The 21385-nt window shown below is 46.8% G+C and overlaps 1 protein-coding gene across 1 annotated transcript in view; it reads left to right on the top strand.

Annotated features, from left to right (window-relative positions):
* The window catches only part of LOC119963790, a 1053439-nt gene that overhangs the window by 923325 nt on the left and 108729 nt on the right, over positions 1-21385 (top strand). Inside the window, exons 132-134 of the mRNA XM_038793076.1 lie at positions 3180-3312; positions 17259-17398; positions 18105-18237. Coding sequence (XP_038649004.1) covers positions 3180-3312; positions 17259-17398; positions 18105-18237 — 406 coding nt within the window. The remainder of the gene's footprint in view (positions 1-3179; positions 3313-17258; positions 17399-18104; positions 18238-21385) is intronic.

The following is a 21385-nucleotide window of genomic DNA, read 5'->3' as shown; positions in this document are numbered from 1 at the left end:
AAGCCTGCAGAGAGATTTGGATAGGTAAAGTGAATAAAATAGGGTCTGGCAGATGGAATACAATGTTGACAAATGTGTGGTTATCCATTTTGGTAGGAATAACAGCAAACAGGATAATTAATTAAATGACAAAATATTAAAACATGCTGCTGTGCAGAGAGAGCTGGGTGTGCTCGTGCATGAGTCAAAAATATTGTTTTACAGTTACAACAGGTGAATAAGAAAGAGAATGGAATTTTGTCATTCATTGCTCAAGAGATGGAGTTCAAGACTAGGGAGGTTATGCGGCAATTGTATAAGATGTCAGTGAGGCCAAACCTGGAGTATTGTGTTCAGTTTAGGTTCCATTACCTGAGAAAGGACGGACTGCAGGTTGTGCAAAGGAGATTCACTAGGTTAATCCCAGAGCTGAAGGGGTTGGATTACGAGGAGAAGTTGCATAGTCTGGGTCTGCACTCATTGGAATTTAGAAGGATGAGGGAGGGATCTTCTAGAAACATGTGAAATTATGAAGGGAATAGATAGGATAGATGTGGGCAGGTTATTTCCACTCTCACGTGAAAGCAGAACTCGGGGGCACAGCCTCAAAATAAGGGGAAATAGATTGAGGGGTGAGTTTAGGAGGAACTTCTTCACCCAAAGGGTTGTGCATCTATAGAATTCCTTGCCCAGTGAAGCAGTTGAGGCTCCTTCATGAAATGTTTTTTTAGAGAAAGAACGATAGCTTTTTGAAGAATAAAGGGAATCAGGGTTATGGTGTTCGGACCGGAAAGTGGAGCTGAGTCCACAAAAATCAGCCATGATCTCATTGAATGGTGGGTCAGGCTCGAGGGGCCATGTGGCCTGCTCCTGCTTCTAGTTCTTATGTTCTTATGTGCCTGTCAGGGAGGGAGGAAGTGGTCAAGCGAGGGATCCGTGGTTTACTAAAGTAGTGAATCACTTGTCAAGAGGAAGAAGGAGGCTTATGTAACGATGAGACGTGAAGGTTCAGTTAGGGCGCTCAAGAGTTACAGGTTAGCTAGGAAGGATCTAAAGAGACAGCTAAGAAGAGCCAGGAGGGGACATGAGAAATCTTTGGCACGTAGGATCAAGGATAACCCTAAAGCTTTCTATAGGTATGTGAGGAATAAAAGAATGACTAGGGTAAGATGTGGGCCTGTCAAGGAAAGTTGTGCGTGGAGTCCAAGGAGATAGGAGAGGTGCTGAATTAATATTATTCATCAGTATTCCCACAGGAAAAAGACAATGTTGTTGAGGAGAATAATGAGGTACAGGCTACACGACTTTAAGGACTTGTGGTTCATAAGGAGGAGGTGTGAGCAATTCTGGAAAGAGTGAAAATATCTAAATCCCCTGAAGACACGGAGACATGTGATTCAGGGTAATTTAGCAGTGTGGATCAGAAATTGGCAAGCTGGAAGAAGACAAATTTGATAGGATATGTTCAGCCGGAGTTCTGTTCCTAGTGGTGTACCACAAAGAACTGTTTTGGGGCCACTGCTCTTTCTCATTTTTATAAATGGCCTGGAGGAGGGCGTAGCAGTATGGGTGAGTAAATCTGCAGATGACACTAAACTCGGTGGAGTTGTGGACAGTGCGGAACGATGTTGCAAGTTACAGAGGAGCAGTATAAGCTGCAGAGCTGGACTGACAGGTGGCAAATGGACTTTTATGCAGAAAAGTGTGAGGTGATTCATTTTGGAAGGAATAACAGGAAGACAGATTACTGGGCTAATGGTAAGATTCTTAGTAGTGTTGATGAGCGGAGAGATCTCGGTGTCCATGCACATAGATCCCTGCCACTCCGGTAGATAGTGCTATTAATAATTTGGTGTGTTATCTTTTATTGCTAGAGAGATTGAGTTTCGGAGCCATGAGGTCATGTTGCAGCTGTTCAAAACTCTGGTGCGTCTGCATTTGGAGTAGTGCGTGCAGTTCTGGTCGCTGCATAATAGGAAGGATATGGATGCATTGGAAAGGGTGCAGAGGAGATTTACCAGGATGTTGTCTGGTCTGGAGGGAAGATCTTATGAGGGGAGGCTGAGGGTCTTGAGGCTATTTTCGTCAAAGAAAAGAAGGTTCAGAGCAGACTTAATGGAGGCATACAAGATAACCAGAGGATTAGATATGGTGAACAGTGAGAGACTTTTTCCTCGGATGATAATGATCAGCACTTGGGGACATAGCTTTAAATTCAGGGGAGATAGATATAGGACTGATGTCAGAGGTAGCTTCTTTACTCAGAGAATAGTAAAGGAGCAGAATGCCCTGCCTGCAACAGGAGTGGACTTGCCAATATTAAGGGCATTTAAATGGTCATTGGATAAACATATGGATGATAAGGGAATAGTGTAGATGGGCTTGACAATGGTTTCACAGGTTAGCACAACATGGAGGGCCGAAGTGCCTGTCCTGTTCTATGTTCTATGTTCTGAAGTGCCTCAGGACATTTTACTGCATTAAATGCACTGTTATAAATGCAAGTTGTTGGCGATCATTACCAGTATCTCAAATCATTGCTCAGATGGCCTCTACTCATTTCTACTCTGTCAGGTTCTGTTACCTTTCTGCTACATGTGTACATTTAAGGTCTCATTCTTCTCACACAGCGGTTGTCCAACCACCATCAAACCTACGCTTCTCGGACATCACGAGGAAAAGTTTCCGGATGGACTGGGATCATGGATCGGAGGAGGCGGACCAGTACAGAATCAGCTGGGTTCCATTTGCAGGAGGGGACAAAAAAGAGGTGATGACATCCATACTTTCTGCTTCTGTGTAGCTCCAGCTGATTTTTAAATGTGCCTTGCAACATGCGAGTGTGAAGCAAAACCGCTGTCAGACAGATCTGCATATGTATGAAAATGTTCCTCCTTTCCAGCAACAATGTTTCATTGTATCCTTGTAATCCTTTCCACACTTGCTAATGAGTTGAATTCTCTGTTGGTCGTGGTGGCATGATCACACTGAAAACAGCAGGTATTTTCCATTCCCAACAGGGACATGCAAAGACACGGGCAGGACTGGAAAATTTGGAGATTGGCCAATTTGGAGAGTGGCCCCCTGAGTGATATTAAATTCAAACATCTCCATTTAATTATGGGAATCAGTTTGCAGAAAACAAATTGGTTTCATGCACTGAATGTATCCTCATCCTCGCTTTATGCCTATTCTTCCAGATGATTATAAATGGCAATGAGAGAAGCCAGGTTTTAGATAACCTGGATCCTGACACCTTATATGATGTTTCCCTTACTGCCATCTACCCAGACAAGACGGAAAGTGATGACGTCTCAGCCTCCGAACGAACATGTAAGTCTTTAGTATATAAAAATCTCCATTTGTCTTTCCTCCCCCTTTAGCAATTATCTTCAAATATTGAAAAGAGGACAAAGTGACATGGAAAGCACATGCTGCATATTGTGATGTGCAGCGGATCACAATGTCCTTCAGGGTGGGGTGTGGGATTAGTATGTTCCCCTGGATTCTCTGGTTCTGTTGTCGCAAAGTGTATCTATTGGCTTCATTGGCTAGCCTGCTTGTGTCCAATATTCCTGGGCCATACAGCACCTTCAGCCAGATAAAACTATAAAACCATAGAATTCCGACAGTGCAGAAGGAGGCTATTTGGCCTTGTGTGTCTGCACCGACCCACTGAAAGAGGAACCTAATTAGGCCCACTCCCCTGCCCAATCCCTGAAGCACCCCCCTAACCGTCACATCTGGGAATATTTAGCATGACCAATCCACCTAAAGTGCTCAACTTTGGACTATGGGAGGAAATCGGAGGACCCTGAGGAAACCCACAAAGACACGGAGAGAATGTAAAAGTGCCACACAGACAATCTACCGAGACAGGAATTGAACCCAGTTCTCTGGCGCTGTGAGGCAGCAGTGATAACCCAACCCCTGATTAATCTATGCCTCCCTCAACTTGCCTCCTCTTTTATTCATGGACCCACTTCCCCAACTCCTTATCTATTCCTCATAGAAAAATGATCGGCCTCACCCCATTTCCCCACTACCTGGGCGTAACTTGTCTATACAAAGGTAAATAACAATCATATTTGTATTTATCTAACATAGTTTAACAATCTGAAGTAACTTTACTGGATGACATCAGCAGATTGCTATCCATTTTAGTTAAGCTAGTGATGTTTGTTTCTTAGAGAACTTGAAACAATATTGCCCCATCCCGTTTTGCTGAAGGTGAAAGGGACGGCATGTGGCACAGTGGCTCGCACTGGGACTACGGCACTGAGAAGACAGAGGGTAGTGATGGATGGCAAATTTTCAGACTGGAGACCAGTTACCAGCGGTGTACCACAGGGATCAGTGCTGGGTTCTGCTATTTGTGATTTTTATCAATAACATTGATACGATGCAGAGCTGGGCTGAAAAATGCAGATGGAGTTTAACCCTGATAATTGCGAGGTGATTCATTTTGGTGGAAAAAAATTCAATGCCCCTTACAGGGTCAACGGCACGGTTGTGAGGAATGTGGAGGAACAGAGAGAACTTGGAGTTCATGTCCACATATCTCTGAAGGCTGTGAAGAAGTCTTATAGTGTGTTAGCGTTTATTAACGGGGGCTTGAGTTTAAGAGCCACAGGGTTATGCTGCAACTATTCCTCACCCTGCTGAGACCACATTTGGAGCATTGTGTGCAGTTCTGGTCACCTCATTACAGGAAGGATGTGGAAGCATTGGAAAGGGTGCAAAGGAGATTTACCAGGATGCTGCCTGGATTGCAGAATAGATCTTATGAGGAAAGTTTGAGGGAGATACAGCTTTTCTCTTTGTAGCGGAGGAGGATGAGAGGTGACATAAGAGGTTGAGAAAATGATGAGGGGGTTAGAGATTATTACCTTGGGTGGATGTAGCTGTTACAAGGGGGCATAACGATAAGATTCAGGGTGGGAGATATAGGAGGAATGTCCGAGGTAGGTTCTTTACTCAGAGAGCCTGTGGAATGGACTGCCTGCTGTGATAGTGGAGTCAGACACTTTCGGAACTTTCAAGTAGTTATTGGATAGGAACATGGAGCACACCAGAATGACATGGAGTGGGATCGCTTAATCTTGCGTCCGGACAATGCTCGGCACAACATCGAGGGCCGAAGCCCCTGTTCTCTGCTGCACTGTTCTATGTTCCATGTTCCATGAGGAGCCGGGTTCGAATCCCAGCCCTGGGTTGCTGTGCGTGTGGAGTTTGCACATTCTCCCCATGTCTGCGTGGGTTTCACCCCCCCAACCCAATGATGTGCACGTTAGGTGGATTGGCCACGCTAAACTCCCCCTGAATTGGAAAAAAAAACAGTAAGTGGGTGCACTAAAATGTTTTTACAAAGTAAGTAAGGTGACATGGAAAAGATAATCAACCGCAGTTTATGGTATGTTACCTTATTGACTCGCAATATTTCTCAAACTTCATTGTCCAGTGATGTACCATCAATTGAACGCGAGACGAGTTGCTGAACAAAAGTATGGCTTTAATTTGCTAGATGAGCCTAGTGGTCAGCACAACCGCCTCACGGCACTGAGGTACCAGGTTCGATCCCGGCTCTGGGTCACTGTCCGTGTGGAGTTTGCACATTCTCCCCGTGTCTGCGTGGGTTTTGCCCCCACAACCCAAAAATGTGCAGAGTAGGTGGATTGGCCAAGCTAAATTGCCCCCTTAATTGGAAAAAATAATTGGATAATCTAAAATTTAAAAAAAATAATAATTTGCTAGATGTTAGCCCTGCGGTCGATTACAGCAGAAAGACGACCGCCGGGAGTACTGGGTATTTATACCCCGCCCTGGAGGCGGGGTTAACTCAGCCTCTTGACCAATCGGGGAGCCGTCACATGACTGGTCTCAACCAACCGGTCGAGAGGCACATGACCGACCAGGGCCAATGGTAAGCCGGTGTTGTGCGCCAATGGCAGGCAGCTATGCTAATCATACCACCACATTCACCCCTTGCGGAGAAAGAAGCCGGGGGGGGGGGGTCAACGAGAGCTGGGGGGGGGGTGGAGAACTGGTGGTATGAGTAGTAAGGAGAGAAGGAAAAAAAATGCATCCTTGGCCCAGACATTTAGCAACAGTACATAGTGCCCATACAAGGTCCATGGTGATGTTGAAGTCAAATGGACTCGATCAGCCTTTTCGTTGCCCGTGTTTTCGTTGCCTCGTTTTCGTTTCAGCCGATGGTGGTGGTTCAGCTGATATCCTGGACTCCGGGAGCGATGGTCCTTGAACTGTCTCCGTACCCCTGGCTGGTGGGGGAGACGCCAAGGATGGGGGAGGGGTGGCCTGGGTGGGGCGCTGGGGGAAAAAGGACAGGGGGGGGTCTGTGGTGGAGGGGGGAGGGCCGCACGCTGGCGTGTGCCAGGTCCCGGAGGGAGACCGTGTCCTGCCGACCGTCGGGGTACTCCACGTACGCATACTGCGGGTTAGCGTGGAGTAACTGGACGTGTTCCACCAATGGGTCGGACTTGTGCACCCGCACATGCTTCCGGAGCAAGATGGGTCCGGGGGCGGCCAGCCACGCCGGGAGAGGGGATCCGGAGGACGACTTCCTTGGGAAAACAAGAAGGCGTTCATGAGGTGTCTGATTAGTTGTGGTACAGAGGAGGGAGCGGATAGAATGTAGGGCATCGGGGATAACCTCTTGCCATCGGGAAATAGGGAGATCTCTGGACCGGAGGGCCAGTAGTATGGTCTTCCAGATGGTACCATTCTCCCGCTCGACCTGTCCGTTACCCCGGGGGTTATAGCTGGTCGTCCTGCTAGAGGCAATGCCCCTGCTGAGCAGGAATTGACGCGCTCGTCGCTCATAAAGGTGGAACCCCGATCGCTATGTATGTACGCGGGGTATCCAAACAGGGAGAAGGTGGAGAGGAGGGCCTTAATGATGGCCGATGTGGTCATGTCGGGGCAGGGAATGGCGAAGAGGAAGCGGGAGTATTCATCGATCACCGTCAGGAAGTAAATGTTGCGGCTGCTAGAGGGAAGGGGCCCCTTGAAGTCTATGCTGAGACGTTCGAAGGGGCGGGATGCTTTGATCAGATGCGCGCGCTCGGGGCGGTAGAAGTGCGGTTTGCACTCTGTGCAGATGTGGCAGTCACGGGTTATTGTCCTGACTTTCTCGATGGAGTAGGGCAGGTTGCGGGTCTTTATGAAATGATAGAAACGGGTCACCCCTGGATGGCAGAGGTCCGCGTGGAGGGAGCGGAGGCGGTCTATCTGCACGCTGGCACAGGTACCGCGGGACAGGGCATCAGGAGGCTCATTGACCTTCCCAGGACGATACAAGATATCGTAGTTGTACGTGGACAACTTGATCTGCCACCGCAAGATCTTGCCATTCTTAATCTTGCCCCACTGTGCATTATTGAACATGAAGGCTACTGACCGTTGGTCTGTGAGGAGGATAAACTTCCTGCCGGCCAAATAGTGCCTCCAATGTCGCACAGCTTCGACTATGGCCTGGGCTTCCTTTTCCACTGAGGCGTGGCGGAGTTCGGAAGCCTGGAGGGCTCTGGAGAAGAAGGCCACGGGTCTGCCCGCTTGGTTCAGGGTGGCCGCCAGAGCTACTTCTGATGCGTCGCTCTCGACCTGGAAGGGGAGGGACTCGTCGATGGCGCGCATCGTGGCCTTTGCGATGTCCGCTTTGATGCGGCTAAAGGCGCCCAGGACCCGCACGTGGAGTCGGGGCCCCAAGATGGCAGCACCCAGGACCCACACGTGGAGTTAGGGCCCCAAGATGGCGGCGCCCAGGACCCGCACGTGTGGCCGGGGCTCCAAGATGGCGGCGCCCAGGAACCGCACGTGGAGTAGGGGCCCCAAGATGGCGGCGCCCGCAGGGCCCTCGTGGTTGCTGGGGGCGGGGTTAGCGGTGCCGGCGGGCCGATCGGAGCGGCCGAGAGCGGGAGCAGAGAGGCGCGCAGGCCGGGCGCAGTGGTCCGGGGCCGGGGGGTGGGGATTGGTGCGGTGCGCTGGAAGGGTCCGGATGGGCCCGGAGGAGGAGATCCCAAAGCTGCTGCTTTGAGACAGCAGCTGCTCATTATTCTGCGATTCACGCCTCCTCTGGCCACATCTTGTCCCATTCCCCCCACACTGACAACTCTTTTGTCATTTAATTTCTCCTGCCTTCCATCCTGTGACAGACCTTCCCACTTTTTTTAATCACCTCCCATCTGCTTAAAACCTGTTGACTTTTTTTTCTCCCTCTTCAGGTGTTGCCAGACCAGCTGGGCATTTTCAGCATTTTTTGTTTTTACATCACTTTTACCTTGTCTTTTGTGGGGGAAAAATGTTTTGTTGAATTTTCATACCGTGCAACATCAGGAATAAACCCTGTCAACCTTTCCCAAAGTTCAGTGGGACCCTCAACCTGGGATGGTCGCACAGGCTGATTATGGGTGGGGATTTCAAGATGCTTGTTGATCAAGGCCTGGACCGGTCATGTTCGAGAACGGGCAAGGTGCCAGCAATGGCAAAGGAGCTGAAAGGGTTCATGGAGCAGATGGGGGCGGGGGTGTGTGGATCCGTGGAGATTTAGGCAGCCGAGAGCCAGGGAATTTTCTTTCTTCTCCCACGTTCACAAGGTGTAATCCTGGATAGATTTCTTTGTTGGGGGCAGGGCCCTGTTGGTGAGGGTGGTGGATACGGGCTATTCGGCAATTACGATATTGGACCATGCTCCGTACTGGGTGGACCTGCAGGTCAGTATGGACAGTAAGCAGCGCCCACAGTGGAGATTGGATGTGGGGCTATTGGCGGACGAAGTGGTCTGCGAGAGATTGAGGAAGTGGATGCTGAACTACCTTCAGGTAAACGATACGGGGGAGGTCTCAGCAGCGGTGGTCTGGGAAGCGCTGGAGGCGGTGCTGAGAGGGGAGCTGATCTAGATCCAGACTTACAGTGACAGGACGGACAGCCATGATGTGGAGATGCCGGCGTTGGACTGGGGTGAGCACTGTAACACGGACAGGGCAGAGAAGGACCGACTGGTAAGAGACAGCCTACGAGTGGGTAGGAAGTATAAGAAGGCGCCAGAGCCAGGGCTGTTGAGGGAACGCCGGAGGCTGCAGGCAGAATTTAGTTTGTTAACTACAGGAAAGGCAGTGGAGGAACTCAGGAAGGTGAAGGAAGGGGTGTACGAGCATGGGGAAAAGGCCAGAAGGTTGATTGCACAGCAGCTCAGACAAAGGGAGGCAGCGATGGAAATAGGGAAAGTGGTTGATGGGGATTGGAACTTAGTTGGGGACTCGGAGGGGGTGAGCAAGGCCTTTGGGACTTTTATAGTAGTCCTTGATAAATTTCAAACTAATCGGAAGGACTGAGTGGATGGTAAGGTTGGTGTAGCTCTGTTATTTAAGGATGACATCCGGGCAATGGGAAGGGATGACATCGGTGCAATGGAGGACAAGGTTGAATCCATTTGGGTGGAAATTAGGAATAGTAAGGTGAAAAAGGCACTGATAGGAGTAGACTGTAGGCCACCAAATGGTAACAATATGGTGGGGCAGTCAATAAACAAAGAAATAACTGATGCATGTAGAAATGGTGCAGTCGTTATCATGGGGATTTTAATCTACATTTTGATTGGTTTAACCAGGTCGGTCAAGGCAGCCTGGAGGAGGAGTTTCTAGAATATATCCGTGATAGTTTCCGAAACGAGTATGTAACAGAACCTTCAAGGGAACAAGCGGCCCTAGATCTGGTCCTGTATCATGAGACAGGATTGACTAATGATCTCATAGTTCGGGATAATCTCGGAAGGAGCGATGACAGTATGGTGCAATTTAAAATACAGATGGAGGGTGAGAAGGTGAAATCAAACAGTAGTGTTTTGTCCTCAAACAAAGCAGATTACAATGAGATGAGAGAAGAGCTAGCTAAGGTAGACTGGGAGCAAAGACTTTATGGTGAAACAGTTGAGGAACCTTCCAAGCGATTTTTCACAGTATATACCAACAAAAAGGAAGGACGGTAGAAAGAGGGAAAATCGACCATGCATATCTTAGGAAATAAGAGACAGTATCAAATTAAAGGAAAAAGCATCCAAAGTGGCAAAGATTAGTGGGAGACTAGAGAACTGGGAAATCTTTAAGGGGCAACAGAAAGCTACTAAAAAAGCTATTCAGAAGAGAAAGATAGATTATGAGAGTGAACAGGCGGCGGAATGTGGCAACTAGGGGCTTTTCAGGTAAATATCTGTCCTGTAGAGGATGAGAAGAGTGATTTAATAATGGGAGTTGAGGAAATGGCTGAGGAACTGAACAGGTTTTTTGGGTCTGCCTTCACAGTGGAAGACAGAAGTAACATGCCAGTGACTGATAGAAATTAGGCTATGACAGGTGAGGACCTTGAGATGATTATTATCATCTCAAATCATCGGAATCGGTCGGGAACGGGACCGTCGGGAGCCGTCGTAAAACTCCGCCGACTTTACGAGGGAACTCCCGATTTCAGCGCGTTCATGAGAATTCCGCCCAATCAACCGCAGTAAACCTGCCCGTATTTTATGGAATGTTACCTTATTGACTCGCAATATTCCTCAAACTTCATTCTCCAGTGAAACACATATTTTTTTGATCTGTTTCTGCTGTTGAGTTCAGTGACCCTTTGCAGTAACTTACTTCAATCCCTTTCCCCCACCCCCAATCCTTTACCCCTACATATGAAGCCGCTCTGCTTTATGTCAGTATCCAACATTTCAGCTTGCATCTCCTTTATTTAGCCTTGCTGTCTTGCTGATCTCTCTGTCCTTGATCAGCAGCATGATTCCAATAGAGTTTGACAAACACCGCCTCAACTATCGATGAGGTGCTTTATAGCATCCTGGACTCAACACCGTGTTCAGCAATTTTACATCATTATCTCAGGCCCCATTTTGGTTCCTTTCCCTTTGCAAGTTTTGATTTTAACCCTTTTTTCTCCTGGTTCTGCTTTGAGACAGCAGCTGCTCATTATTCTGCGATTCACGCCTCCTCTGGCCACATCTTGACCATGCTCCACATTGACAACTCTTTTGTCATTTAATTTCTCCTGCCTTCCACCCTGTGACAGACCTTCCCACTTTTTTAAATCACCTCACATCTGCTTAAAAACCTGATGACTTTTTTTCCTCCCTCTTCAGGTGTTGCCAGACCAGCTGGGCATTTTCAGCATTTTTTGTTTTTACATCACTTTTACCTTGTCTTTTGTGGGGGAAAAATGTTTTGTTGTATTTTCATACCGTGCAACAGCAGCAATAAACCCTGTCAACCTTTCCCAAAGTTCAGTGGGATGATCGCACAGGCTGATTATGGGTGGGGATTTCAACATGGTTATTGATCAAGGCCTGGACCGGTCATGTTCGAGAACGGGCAAGGTGCCAGCAATGGCAAAGGAGCCGAAATGGTTCATGGAGCAGATGGTGGCTGGTGGATCCGTGGAGATTTAGGCAGCCGAGAGCCAGGGAATTTTCTGTCTTCTCCCACGTTCACAAGGTGTATCCCGGATAGATTTATTTGTTGTGGTCAGGGCCCTGTTGGCGAGGGTGGTGGATACGGGCTATGCGGCAATTATGATCTTGGGCCATGCTCGGCACTGGGTGGACCTGCAGGTCAGTTTGGATAATAAGCAGCGTCCACACCGGAGATTGGATGTAGGGCTCTTGGCAGACGAACTAGTCTGCGAGAGATTGAGGAAGTGTGTCGTAGTCAATATTTTCCCCGCTTCTGGACTGTGATAGAAAGATTCAAACATGGGGGCAGCAGGGTAGCATGGTGGTTAGCATAAATGCTTCACAGCTCCAGGGTCCCAGGTTCGATTCCCGGCTGGGTCACTGTCTGTGTGGAGTCTGCACGTCCTCCCCCTGTGTGCGTGGGTTTCCTCCGGGTGCTCCGGTTTCCTCCCACAGTCCAAAGATGTGCGGGTTAGGTGGATTGGCCATGCTAAATTGCCCGTAGTGTCCTAATAAAAGTATGGGGGGGGTTGTTGGGTTACGGGTATAGGGTGGGTTGAGTAGGGTGATCATGGCTCGGCACAACATTGAAGGCCGAAGGGCCTGTTCTGTGCTGTACTGTTCTATGTTCTATGTTCTATGATTCGTTAGGTAAGCAAAACGAAGCTTTATTTACGGACTACAACTGCTAGCAGTATGGCTGAGACTTGGAGTCGGAAGGCAGTCAAGTACAAACTGCTGGTTCCCTTCCAAGTCTGTGGTATCACAGAAGAATAAGACGATATTTATACATTATAGGATCAAGATAACATGAATACAGCTTGGTCAGGAATTTGATCAAAAGTAAAACATAAGCAATATCATAAAACTTTGCTGACCTTAGAGGACTGGGGTCTCATATCATTATCTTGTCTTTTGATCGCATGTTTAAGAAACGGAGCAAACTTGTTTAAGTATCGAAAGAGACATGTTTTTAGCTTATCTTGTGTATTTAGACGGTTCTGGGGTGTGACGACTGAGTTTTTATCCAAGTTTAGAGTCAGCAAGTTCTCGGGTCAAGTTGACCTTGGCTGCTTGTATTTGTGCCTTAGGTTATGCAAAGTCAGTTTAAATTTAATTGTCCCAAGGAACTTGACTAGTTTTCCCATCATGCCATTATTTGCTTTGCACAATACCACAAGTGCATGCTGAACTACCTGCAGGTGAACGATACGGGGGAGGTCTCAGCAGCGGTGGTCTGGGAACCACTGAAGGCGGTGGTGAGAGGGGAGCTGATCTAGATCCGGACTCACAGGGACAGGACGGGATAGGTCAGAAACGCCCGACTGGTAAGAGAGAGCCTACGAGTGGATAGGAAGTATGTGAAGACGCCAGAGCCAGGGCTGTTGAGGGAACGCCAGAGGCTGCAGGCGGAATTTAGTTTGTTAACTACAGGAAAGGCAGTGGAGGAGCTCATAAAGGTGAAGATAGCAGTGTACAAGCACGGGGAAAAGGCCAGGATGCTTGCTCAGCAGCTCAGAAAAAGGGAGGCTGCGAGGGACATAGGGAAAGCGGGTGATGGGGATGGGAACTTAGTTGGGGACTCGGAGGGGGTGAGCAAGACCTTCAGGACTTTTATAGTAGTCCTTGATAAATATCAAACTATTCGGAAGGACAGAGTGGATGGTAAGGGAGGTGTAGCTCTGTTATTTAAGGATGACATCCGGGCAATAGTAAGGGATGTCATCGGTGCTATGGAGGACAAGGTTGAATCCATTTGGGTGGAAATTAGGAATAGGAAGGTGAAAAAGTCACTGATAGGAGTAGACTATCGACCACCAAATAGTAACGTTATGGTGGGGCAGGCAATAAACAAACAAATAACTGATGCATGCAGAAATGGTACAGTCGTTATCAAGAGTGATTTTAATCTACATGTCGATTGGTTTAACGAGGTTAGTCAAGGCAGCCTGGAGGAAGAGTTTACAGAATGTATCCGTGATAGTTTCCTAGAACATTATGTAATAGAACCTACAAAGGAACAAGCAGTCCTAGTTCTGGTCCTGTAACATTAGACAGGATTGACTAATGATCTCATAGTTAGGGATCCTCTTGCAAGGAGCGATCACAGTATGGTGGAATTTAAAATACAGATGGAGGGTGAGAAGGTGAAATCAAACAGTAGTGTTTTGTGCTCAAACAAAGCAGATTACAATGAGATGAGAGATAAGGTAGACTGGTAGCAAAGACTTTATGGTGAAACAGTTGAGGAACAGTGGAGAACCTTCCGAGCGATTTTTCACAGTTTATAACAACAAAAAGGAAGGACGGTAGAAAGAGGGAAAATTGACCATGCATATCTAAGGAAATAAGGGAGAGTATCAAATTGAAGGAAAAAGCATCCAAAGTGGCAAAGATTAGTGGAAGACTAGAGGACTGGGAAATCTTTAGGGGGCAACAGAAAGCTACTACAAAAGCTATCAATAAGAGTAAGATAGATTATGAGAGTGAACAGGCACCGGAATGTGGCAACTAGGGGCTTTTCAGGTAAATATTTGTCCTGTAGAGGATGAGAAGGGTGATTTAATAATGGGAGTTGAGGAAATGGCTGAGGAACTGAACAGGTTTTTAGGATCTGTCTTCACAGTGGAAGACACAATATGCCAGCGACTGATAGAAATGAGGCTATGACAGGTGACGTCATTGAGATGATTGTTATCACGAAGGAGATAGTGGTGGGCAAGCTCATAGGGCTAAAGGTGGACAAGTCTCCTGGCCCTGATGGAATGCGTCACAGAGTGCGAAAAGAGATGGCGAGGGAAATTGCAAATGCACAAGTGATAATTTACCAAAATTCACTAGACTCTGAGATGGTCTCGGCGGATTGGAAATTAGCAAACGTGACACCACTGTTTAAAAAAGGAGATAGGCAGAGAGCGGGTAATTATAGGCCAGTCAGCTTAACTTCGGTAGTAGGGAAGATGCTGGAATCTATCATCAGAGATGAAATAGCGAGACGCCTGGATGGAAATTGTCCCATTGGGCAGACGCAGCATGGGTTCATAAAGGGCAGGTTGTGCCTTGCTAATTGAGTGTAATTTTTTGAGGACCTTCCAAAGCGGTAGATAATGGGGAGCTAATGGATGTGGTATATCTGGATTTCAAGAAAACATTTGGCAAGGTGCCACACAAAAGTTTGCAGCATACGATGAAGATGCATGCATTAAATGTAAAGTAGTCGCATGGATAGAGGATTGGTTAATTAATAGAAAGCATAGAGTGGGGATTAATGGGTGCTTCTCTGGTTGGCAATCAGTAGCTTGTGGTTTCTCTCAGGGATCAGTGCTGGGCCCACAAGTGTTCACATTTTGCTTCAATGATTTGGAGTTGGCGACGAAGGGCAATATGTCCAAGTTTGCAGACAACACTAAGATGAGTGGTACAGCAATAAGTGCAGGGGACACTGGAAGTCTGCAGATGGATTTGGATAGGTTAAGTGAATGGACTAGGGTCTGGCAGATGGAATACCATTTTGACAAATGTGAGGTTATCAACTTTGGTAGGAATCAGAGCAAACAGGATTATTAATTAAATGATAAAATATTAAAACATGCTGGTGGGGCAGGCTTGAGGGGCCATGAGGCCTACTCCTGCTCCTAGTTCTTATGTTCTTATGTGCCTGTCAGGCAGGGAGGAAGTGGTCAAGCGAGGGAACCGTGGTTTACTCAAGTAGTTGAATCACTTGTCAAGAGGAAAAAGGAGGCTTATGTAAAGATGAGACATGAAGGTTCAGTTAGGGCGTTCGAGAGTTACAAGTTAGCTAGGAAGGATCTAAAGAGACAGCTACGAAGAGCCAGGAGGGGACATGAGAAATCTTTGGCAGGTAGGATCAAGGATAACCCTAAAGCTTTCTATAGGTATGTCAGGAATAAAAAAATTACTAGGGTAAGAGGTGGGCCTGTCAAGGGAAGTTGTGCGTGGAGTCCAAGGAGATAGGAGAGGTGCTGAATGAATATTTTTCATCAGTATTCACACAGGAAAAAGACGACGTTGTTTAGGAGAATAATGTGGTACAGGCTACTCGACTTAAAGGGCTTGAGGTTCATAAGGAGGAGGTGGTAGCAATTCTGGAAAGTATGAAAATAGATAAGTCCCCTGAGCTTGATGGGATTTATCCTAGAATTCTCTGCGAATTCAGGGAAGAGATTGCTGAGCCTTTGGCTTTGATCTTTATGTTATGTTTGCCTACAGGAATAGTGCCAGTAGGTCGGAGGACAGCAAATGTTGTCCCCTTGTTCAAGAAGGGGAATAGAGACAACCCCGGTAACTATAGACCAGTGAGCCTTACTTCTGTTGTGGGCAATGTCTTGGAAAGATTCAGAAGAGATAGGATTTATATTCATCTGGAAAGGAATAATTTGATTAGCGATTGTCAACACGGTTTTGTGAAGGTTAGGTCGTGCCTCACAAACCTTATTGAGTTCTTTGAAAAGGTGACAAACAGGTGGTCGAGGGTAAAGTAGTTCATTGGTGTACATGGATTTCAGTAAAGCGTTTGATAAGTTCTCCATGGTAGGCTATTATAGAAGATACGGAGACATGGGATTCAGGGTAATTTAGCAGTGTGGTTCAGAAATTGGCTATCTGGAAGATGACAAAGTTGATAGGAAATGTTCAGCCGGAGTTCAGTTACTAGTGGTGTATCACAAAGAACTGTTTTGGGGCCACTGCTGTTTGTCATTTTTATAAATGGCCTGGAGGAGGGCGTCGAAGAATGGATGAGGAAATCTGCAGATGGCACAAAACCCGCTGGAGTTGTGGACAGTGCGGAAGGATGTTGCAAGTTACAGATGGACATAGATAAGCTGCCGAGCTGGGCTGACAGGTGGCAAATGGACTTTAATGCAGAAAAGTGTGAGGTGATTCATTTTGCAAAGAATAACAGGAAGACAGAGTACTGGGCTAATGGTAAGATTCTTGGTAGTGTGGATGAGCGGAGAGATCTCGGTGTCCATGCACATTGATCGCTGAAAGTTGCCACTCAGGTAGATAGTGCTATTAAAAATTTGGTATGTTATCTTATATTGGGAGGGAGATTGAGTTTCGGAGCCATGAGGTGGTGTTGCAGCTGTACATAACTCTGGTGCATCTGCATTTGGAGTAGTGCGTGCAGTTCTGGTCGCTGCATAATAGGAAGGATATGTAAGCATTGGAAAGGGTGCAGAGGTGATTTACCAGGATGTTGCCTGGTCTGAGGGAAGATCTGACGAGGGAAGGCTGAGGGACTTGATGCTGTTTTCGTTGGAGAGAAGAAGGTTAAGAGCTGACTTAATTGAGGCATACAAGATAACCAGAGGATTAGATATGGTGGACAGTGAGAGCCTTTTTCCTCGGATGATAATGATTAGCACATGGAGACATAGCTTTAAATTGAGGGGAGATAGATGTGGGACAGACATCAGAGGTAGCTTCTTTACTCAGAGAATAGTAAGGGAGCGGAATGCCCTGCCTGCAACAGGAGTGGACGCACCAATATTAAGGGCATTTAAATGGTCATTGGAAAAACATATGGATGATATGGGAATAGTGTAGATGGGCTTGATAGTAGTTTCACAGGTCGGTGCAACATGGAGGGCCGAAGTGCCTGCCCTGTTCTATGTTCTGAAGTGCCTCAGGACATTTTACTGCATTAAAGGCACTGTTATAAATGCAAGTTGTTGGCGATCATTACCAGTATCTCAAATCATTGTTCAGATGGGCTCTACTCATTTATACTCAGTCAGGATCTGTTATCTTTCTGCTACATGTGTACATTTATGGCCTCATTCTTCTCACACAGCGGTTGTCCAACCACCATCAAACCTACGCTTCTCGGACATCACGGGGAATAGTTTCCGGATGGACTGGGATCATGGATCGGAGGAGGTGGACGAGTACGGAATCAGCTGGGTTCCATCTGGGGGAGGGGACAAAAAAGAGGTGATGAAATCCATACTTTCTGCTTCTGTGTAGCTCCAGCTGATTTTTAAATGTGCCTTGCAACATGCGAGTGTGAAGCAAAACCGCTGTCAGACAGATCTGTATATGTATGAAAATGTTCCTCCTTTCCAGCAACTCTGTTTCATTGTATCCTTGTAATCCTTTCCACACTTGCTAATGAGTTGCATTCTCTGTTGGCCGTGGTGGCATGATCACACTGAAAACAGCAGGTATTTTCCATTCCCAACAGTGACATGCAAAGACACGGGCAGGACTGGAAAATTTGGAGATTGGCCAAAACTCAATTGGGTGGGATGAGATCTTTGAACAATAACCTGCAGAAACATCAGCACATTCTTTCTAAATGGCATTACTGTACTAGAAGGTGATCAGAAAACTGCTTGCCGCACGGATCATATGCTCTTTAGTATTGAGAATTTGGGTCCAGTTGCCCACTCAAAGAAGAGCATTTGGGCAATGAACAAAACCGTCCAAATTAGTTTATTCCTTCAATTTAATTTTCGGCAGAAATACTCCACATGACCACGAGGGAATGCCACTGGGAAAGGTAGCTGCAGCCAAGGGTTGGTAAAGGATTTTAAGGTCATTGTGGCCCCCTGAGTGATATCAAATTCAAACATCCCCATTTGAATTGGTTTCATGCACTGAACGTATCTTGACCTTCGCTTTATGCCTATTCTTCCAGATGATTATAAGTGGCAAAGAGACAAGTCAGGTTTTAGATAACCTGGATCCTGACACCTTATATGATGTTTCCCTTACTGCCATCTACCCAGACAAGATGGAAAGTGATGACGTCTCAGCCTCCCAGCGTACATGTAAGTCTTTAGTATATAAAAATCTCCATTTGTCTTTTCTACTCCCTTACCAATTATCTTCAAATATTGAAAAGAGGACAAAGTGACATGGAAAGCACATGCTGCATATTGTGATATGCAGCAGATCACAATGTCCTTCAGGATGGCGTGTGGGATTATTATGTTCCACTGGATTCTCTGCCTCTGCTGTAGCAAAGTGTATCTATTGGCTTCATTGGCTAGCCTGCTTGTGTCCAATATTCCTGGGCCATACTGCATCTTCAGCCAGATAAATCTATAAAACCACAGAATTCCGACAGTGCAGAAGGAGGCTATTTGGCCCAGCATGTCTGCACCGACCCTCTGAAAGAGCAACTAAACTAGGTCCACATATGGTCCACATAGGTACCAACGACATAGGTAGGAAGAGAGATGGGGATTTGAGACAGAAATTCAGGGAGCTAGGGTGGAAGCTGAGAGCTAGAACAAACAGACAGGAGGTTCTGTGGGAACGAAAGAGACTCACGGTTGGTGTGTTGCCTCCCAGGTGCCAGGGTTCGTGATGTCTCTGATCATGTTTTTGGGATACTTAAGGGGGAGGGGGAGCAGCCCCAAGTCGTGATCCACATAGGTACCAACGACATAGGTAGGAAGAGAGATGGGGATTTGAGACAGAAATTCAGGGAGCTAGGGTGGAAGCTGAGAGCTAGAACAAACAGAGTTGTTATCTCTGGGTTGTTACCCGTGCCACGTGCTAGCGAAGTGAGAAATAAGGAGAGAGAGGAGTTGAACACATGGCTACAGGAATGGTGCCGGAGGGAGTGTTTTGGTTTCCTGGATAATTGGGGCTCATACTGGGGTAGGTGGGACCTCTACAAACAGGATGGTCTTCACCTGAACTAGAGGGGTACCAATATCCTGGGGGGGGGAGATTTGCTAGTGCACTTCGGGGGGGGGGTTTAAACTAATTCAGCAGGGGGATGTGAACCAAAATTGTAGTCCCAGTGTACAGGATGTTGAGAGTAGTGAGGTCAGGGAGAGGGTTAAAAGTTCGAAAGAAGGCACCGGCAAGCAAAATGCTGGTTTGAAGTGTGTCTACTTCAACTCCAGGAGCATCCGGAATAAGATGGGTGAGCTTGCGGCATGGGTTGGTACCTGGGATCTCGATGTTGTGGCGATTTTGGAGACATGGGTAGAGCAGGGACAGGAATGGTTGTTGCAGGTTCCAGGATTTAGATGTTTCTGTAAAAACAGAGAAGATGGTAAAAGAGGGGGGGGGGGTGTGGCATTGTTCATCAAGGAAAGTATTACGGCGGTAGAAAGGACGTTTGAGGACTCGTCTACTGAGGTAGTATGGGCCGAGGTTAGGAACAGGAGAGGAGAGGTCAACCTGTTGGGAGTTGTCTATAGACCTCCGAATAGTTCCAGAGGTGTAGAGGAAAGGATTGCAAAGATGATTCTTGACAGGAGCGAGTGTAACAGGGTAGTTGTTATGGGGGACTTTAACTTTCCAAATATTGACTGGAAATACTATAGTTCGAGTACTATAGATGGGTCAGTTTTTGTGCAGTATGTGCAGGAGGGTTTTCTGACACAGTATGTAGGCAGGCCAACAAGGGGCGAGGCCACATTGGATTTGGTACTGGGTAATGAACCCGGCCAGGTGTTAGGTTTAGATGTAGGTGAGCACTTTGGTGATAGTGATCTCAATTCGGTTATGTTTACTTTAGCAATGGGCAGGGATAGGTATGTACCGCAAGGCAAGAATTATAGCTGGGGGAAAGGCAATTATGATGCTATTCAGCAAGATTTAGGATGTATAGGATGGGGAAGGAAACTGCAGGGGATGGGTACAATCGAAATGTGGAGCCTTTTCAAGGAACAGCTACTGCGTGTCCTTGATAAGTATGTACCTGTCAGGCAGGGAGGAAGTTGTCGAGCAAGGGAACCGTGGTTTACTAAGGAAGTTGAAGCACTTGTCAAGAGGAAGAAGAAGGCTTATGTTAGGATGAGACATGAAGGCTCAGTTAGGGCACTTGAGAGTTACAAGTTAGCCAGGAAGGACCTAAAGGGAGAGTTAAGAGCGAGGAGAGGACACGAAAAGACATTGGCAGATAGGATCAAGGAAAACCCTACGGCTTTCTATAGGTATATCAGGAACAAAAGAATGACTAGAGTAAGATTAGGGCCAATCAAGGATAGTAGTGGAAAGTTGTGTGTGGAATCAGAGGAGATAGGGGAAGCGTTAAATGGATATTTTTCGTCAGTGTTTACACTGGAGAAAGACAATGTTGTCGAGGAGAATACTCAGGTTCAGTCGACCAGGCTAGATGGAATTGTGGTTCACAAGGAGGAGGTGTTAGCAATTTTGGAAAGTGTAAAAATAGATAAGTCCCCTGGGCCAGATGGGATTTACCCTAGGATTCTCTGGGAAGCCAGGGAGGAGATTGCAGAGCCTTTGTCCTTCATCTTTATGTCGCCATTGTCGACAGGAATAGTGCCGGAAGACTGGAGGATAGCAAATGTTGTCCCCTTGTTCAAGAAGGGGAGTAGAGACAACCCTGAAATTATAGACCTGTGAGCCTTACTTCGGTTGTGGGTAAAATGTTGGAAAAGGTTATAAGAGATAGGGTTTATAATCATCTTGAAAATGACAAGTTGATTAGCGATAGTCAACACGGTTTTGTGAAGGTTAGCTCATGTCTCACAAACCTTATTGAGTTTTTTGAGAAGGTGACCAAACAGGTGGATGAGGGTAAAGCGGTTGATGTGGTGTATATGGATTTCAGTAAGGCGTTTGATAAGGTTCCCCACAGTAGGCTATTGCAGAAAATACGGAAGTATGGGATTGAAGGTGATTCAGCGGTTTGGATCAGTAATTGGCTAGCTGAAAGAAGACAGAGGGTGGTGGTTGATGGCAAATGTTCATCCTGAAGTTCAGTTACTAGTGGTGTACCGCAAGGATCTGTTTTGGGGCCACTGCTGTTTGTCATTTTTATAAATGACCTGGAAGAGAGTGTATAAGGATGGGTTAGTAAATTTGCAGATGACACGAAGGTCGGTGGAGTTGTGGATAGTGCTGAAGGATGTTATAGGATACAGAGGGACATAGATAAGCTGGAGAGCTGGGCTGAATGGTGGCAGATGGAGTTTAATGCGGAAAAGCATT

This window comes from Scyliorhinus canicula, chromosome 3 (genome assembly GCF_902713615.1).
Source record: "Scyliorhinus canicula chromosome 3, sScyCan1.1, whole genome shotgun sequence".
NCBI lineage: Eukaryota > Metazoa > Chordata > Chondrichthyes > Carcharhiniformes > Scyliorhinidae > Scyliorhinus > Scyliorhinus canicula.
Note: the sequence above shows the minus strand (reverse complement) of the source record. Positions and strands in the feature narration are given on the sequence as shown.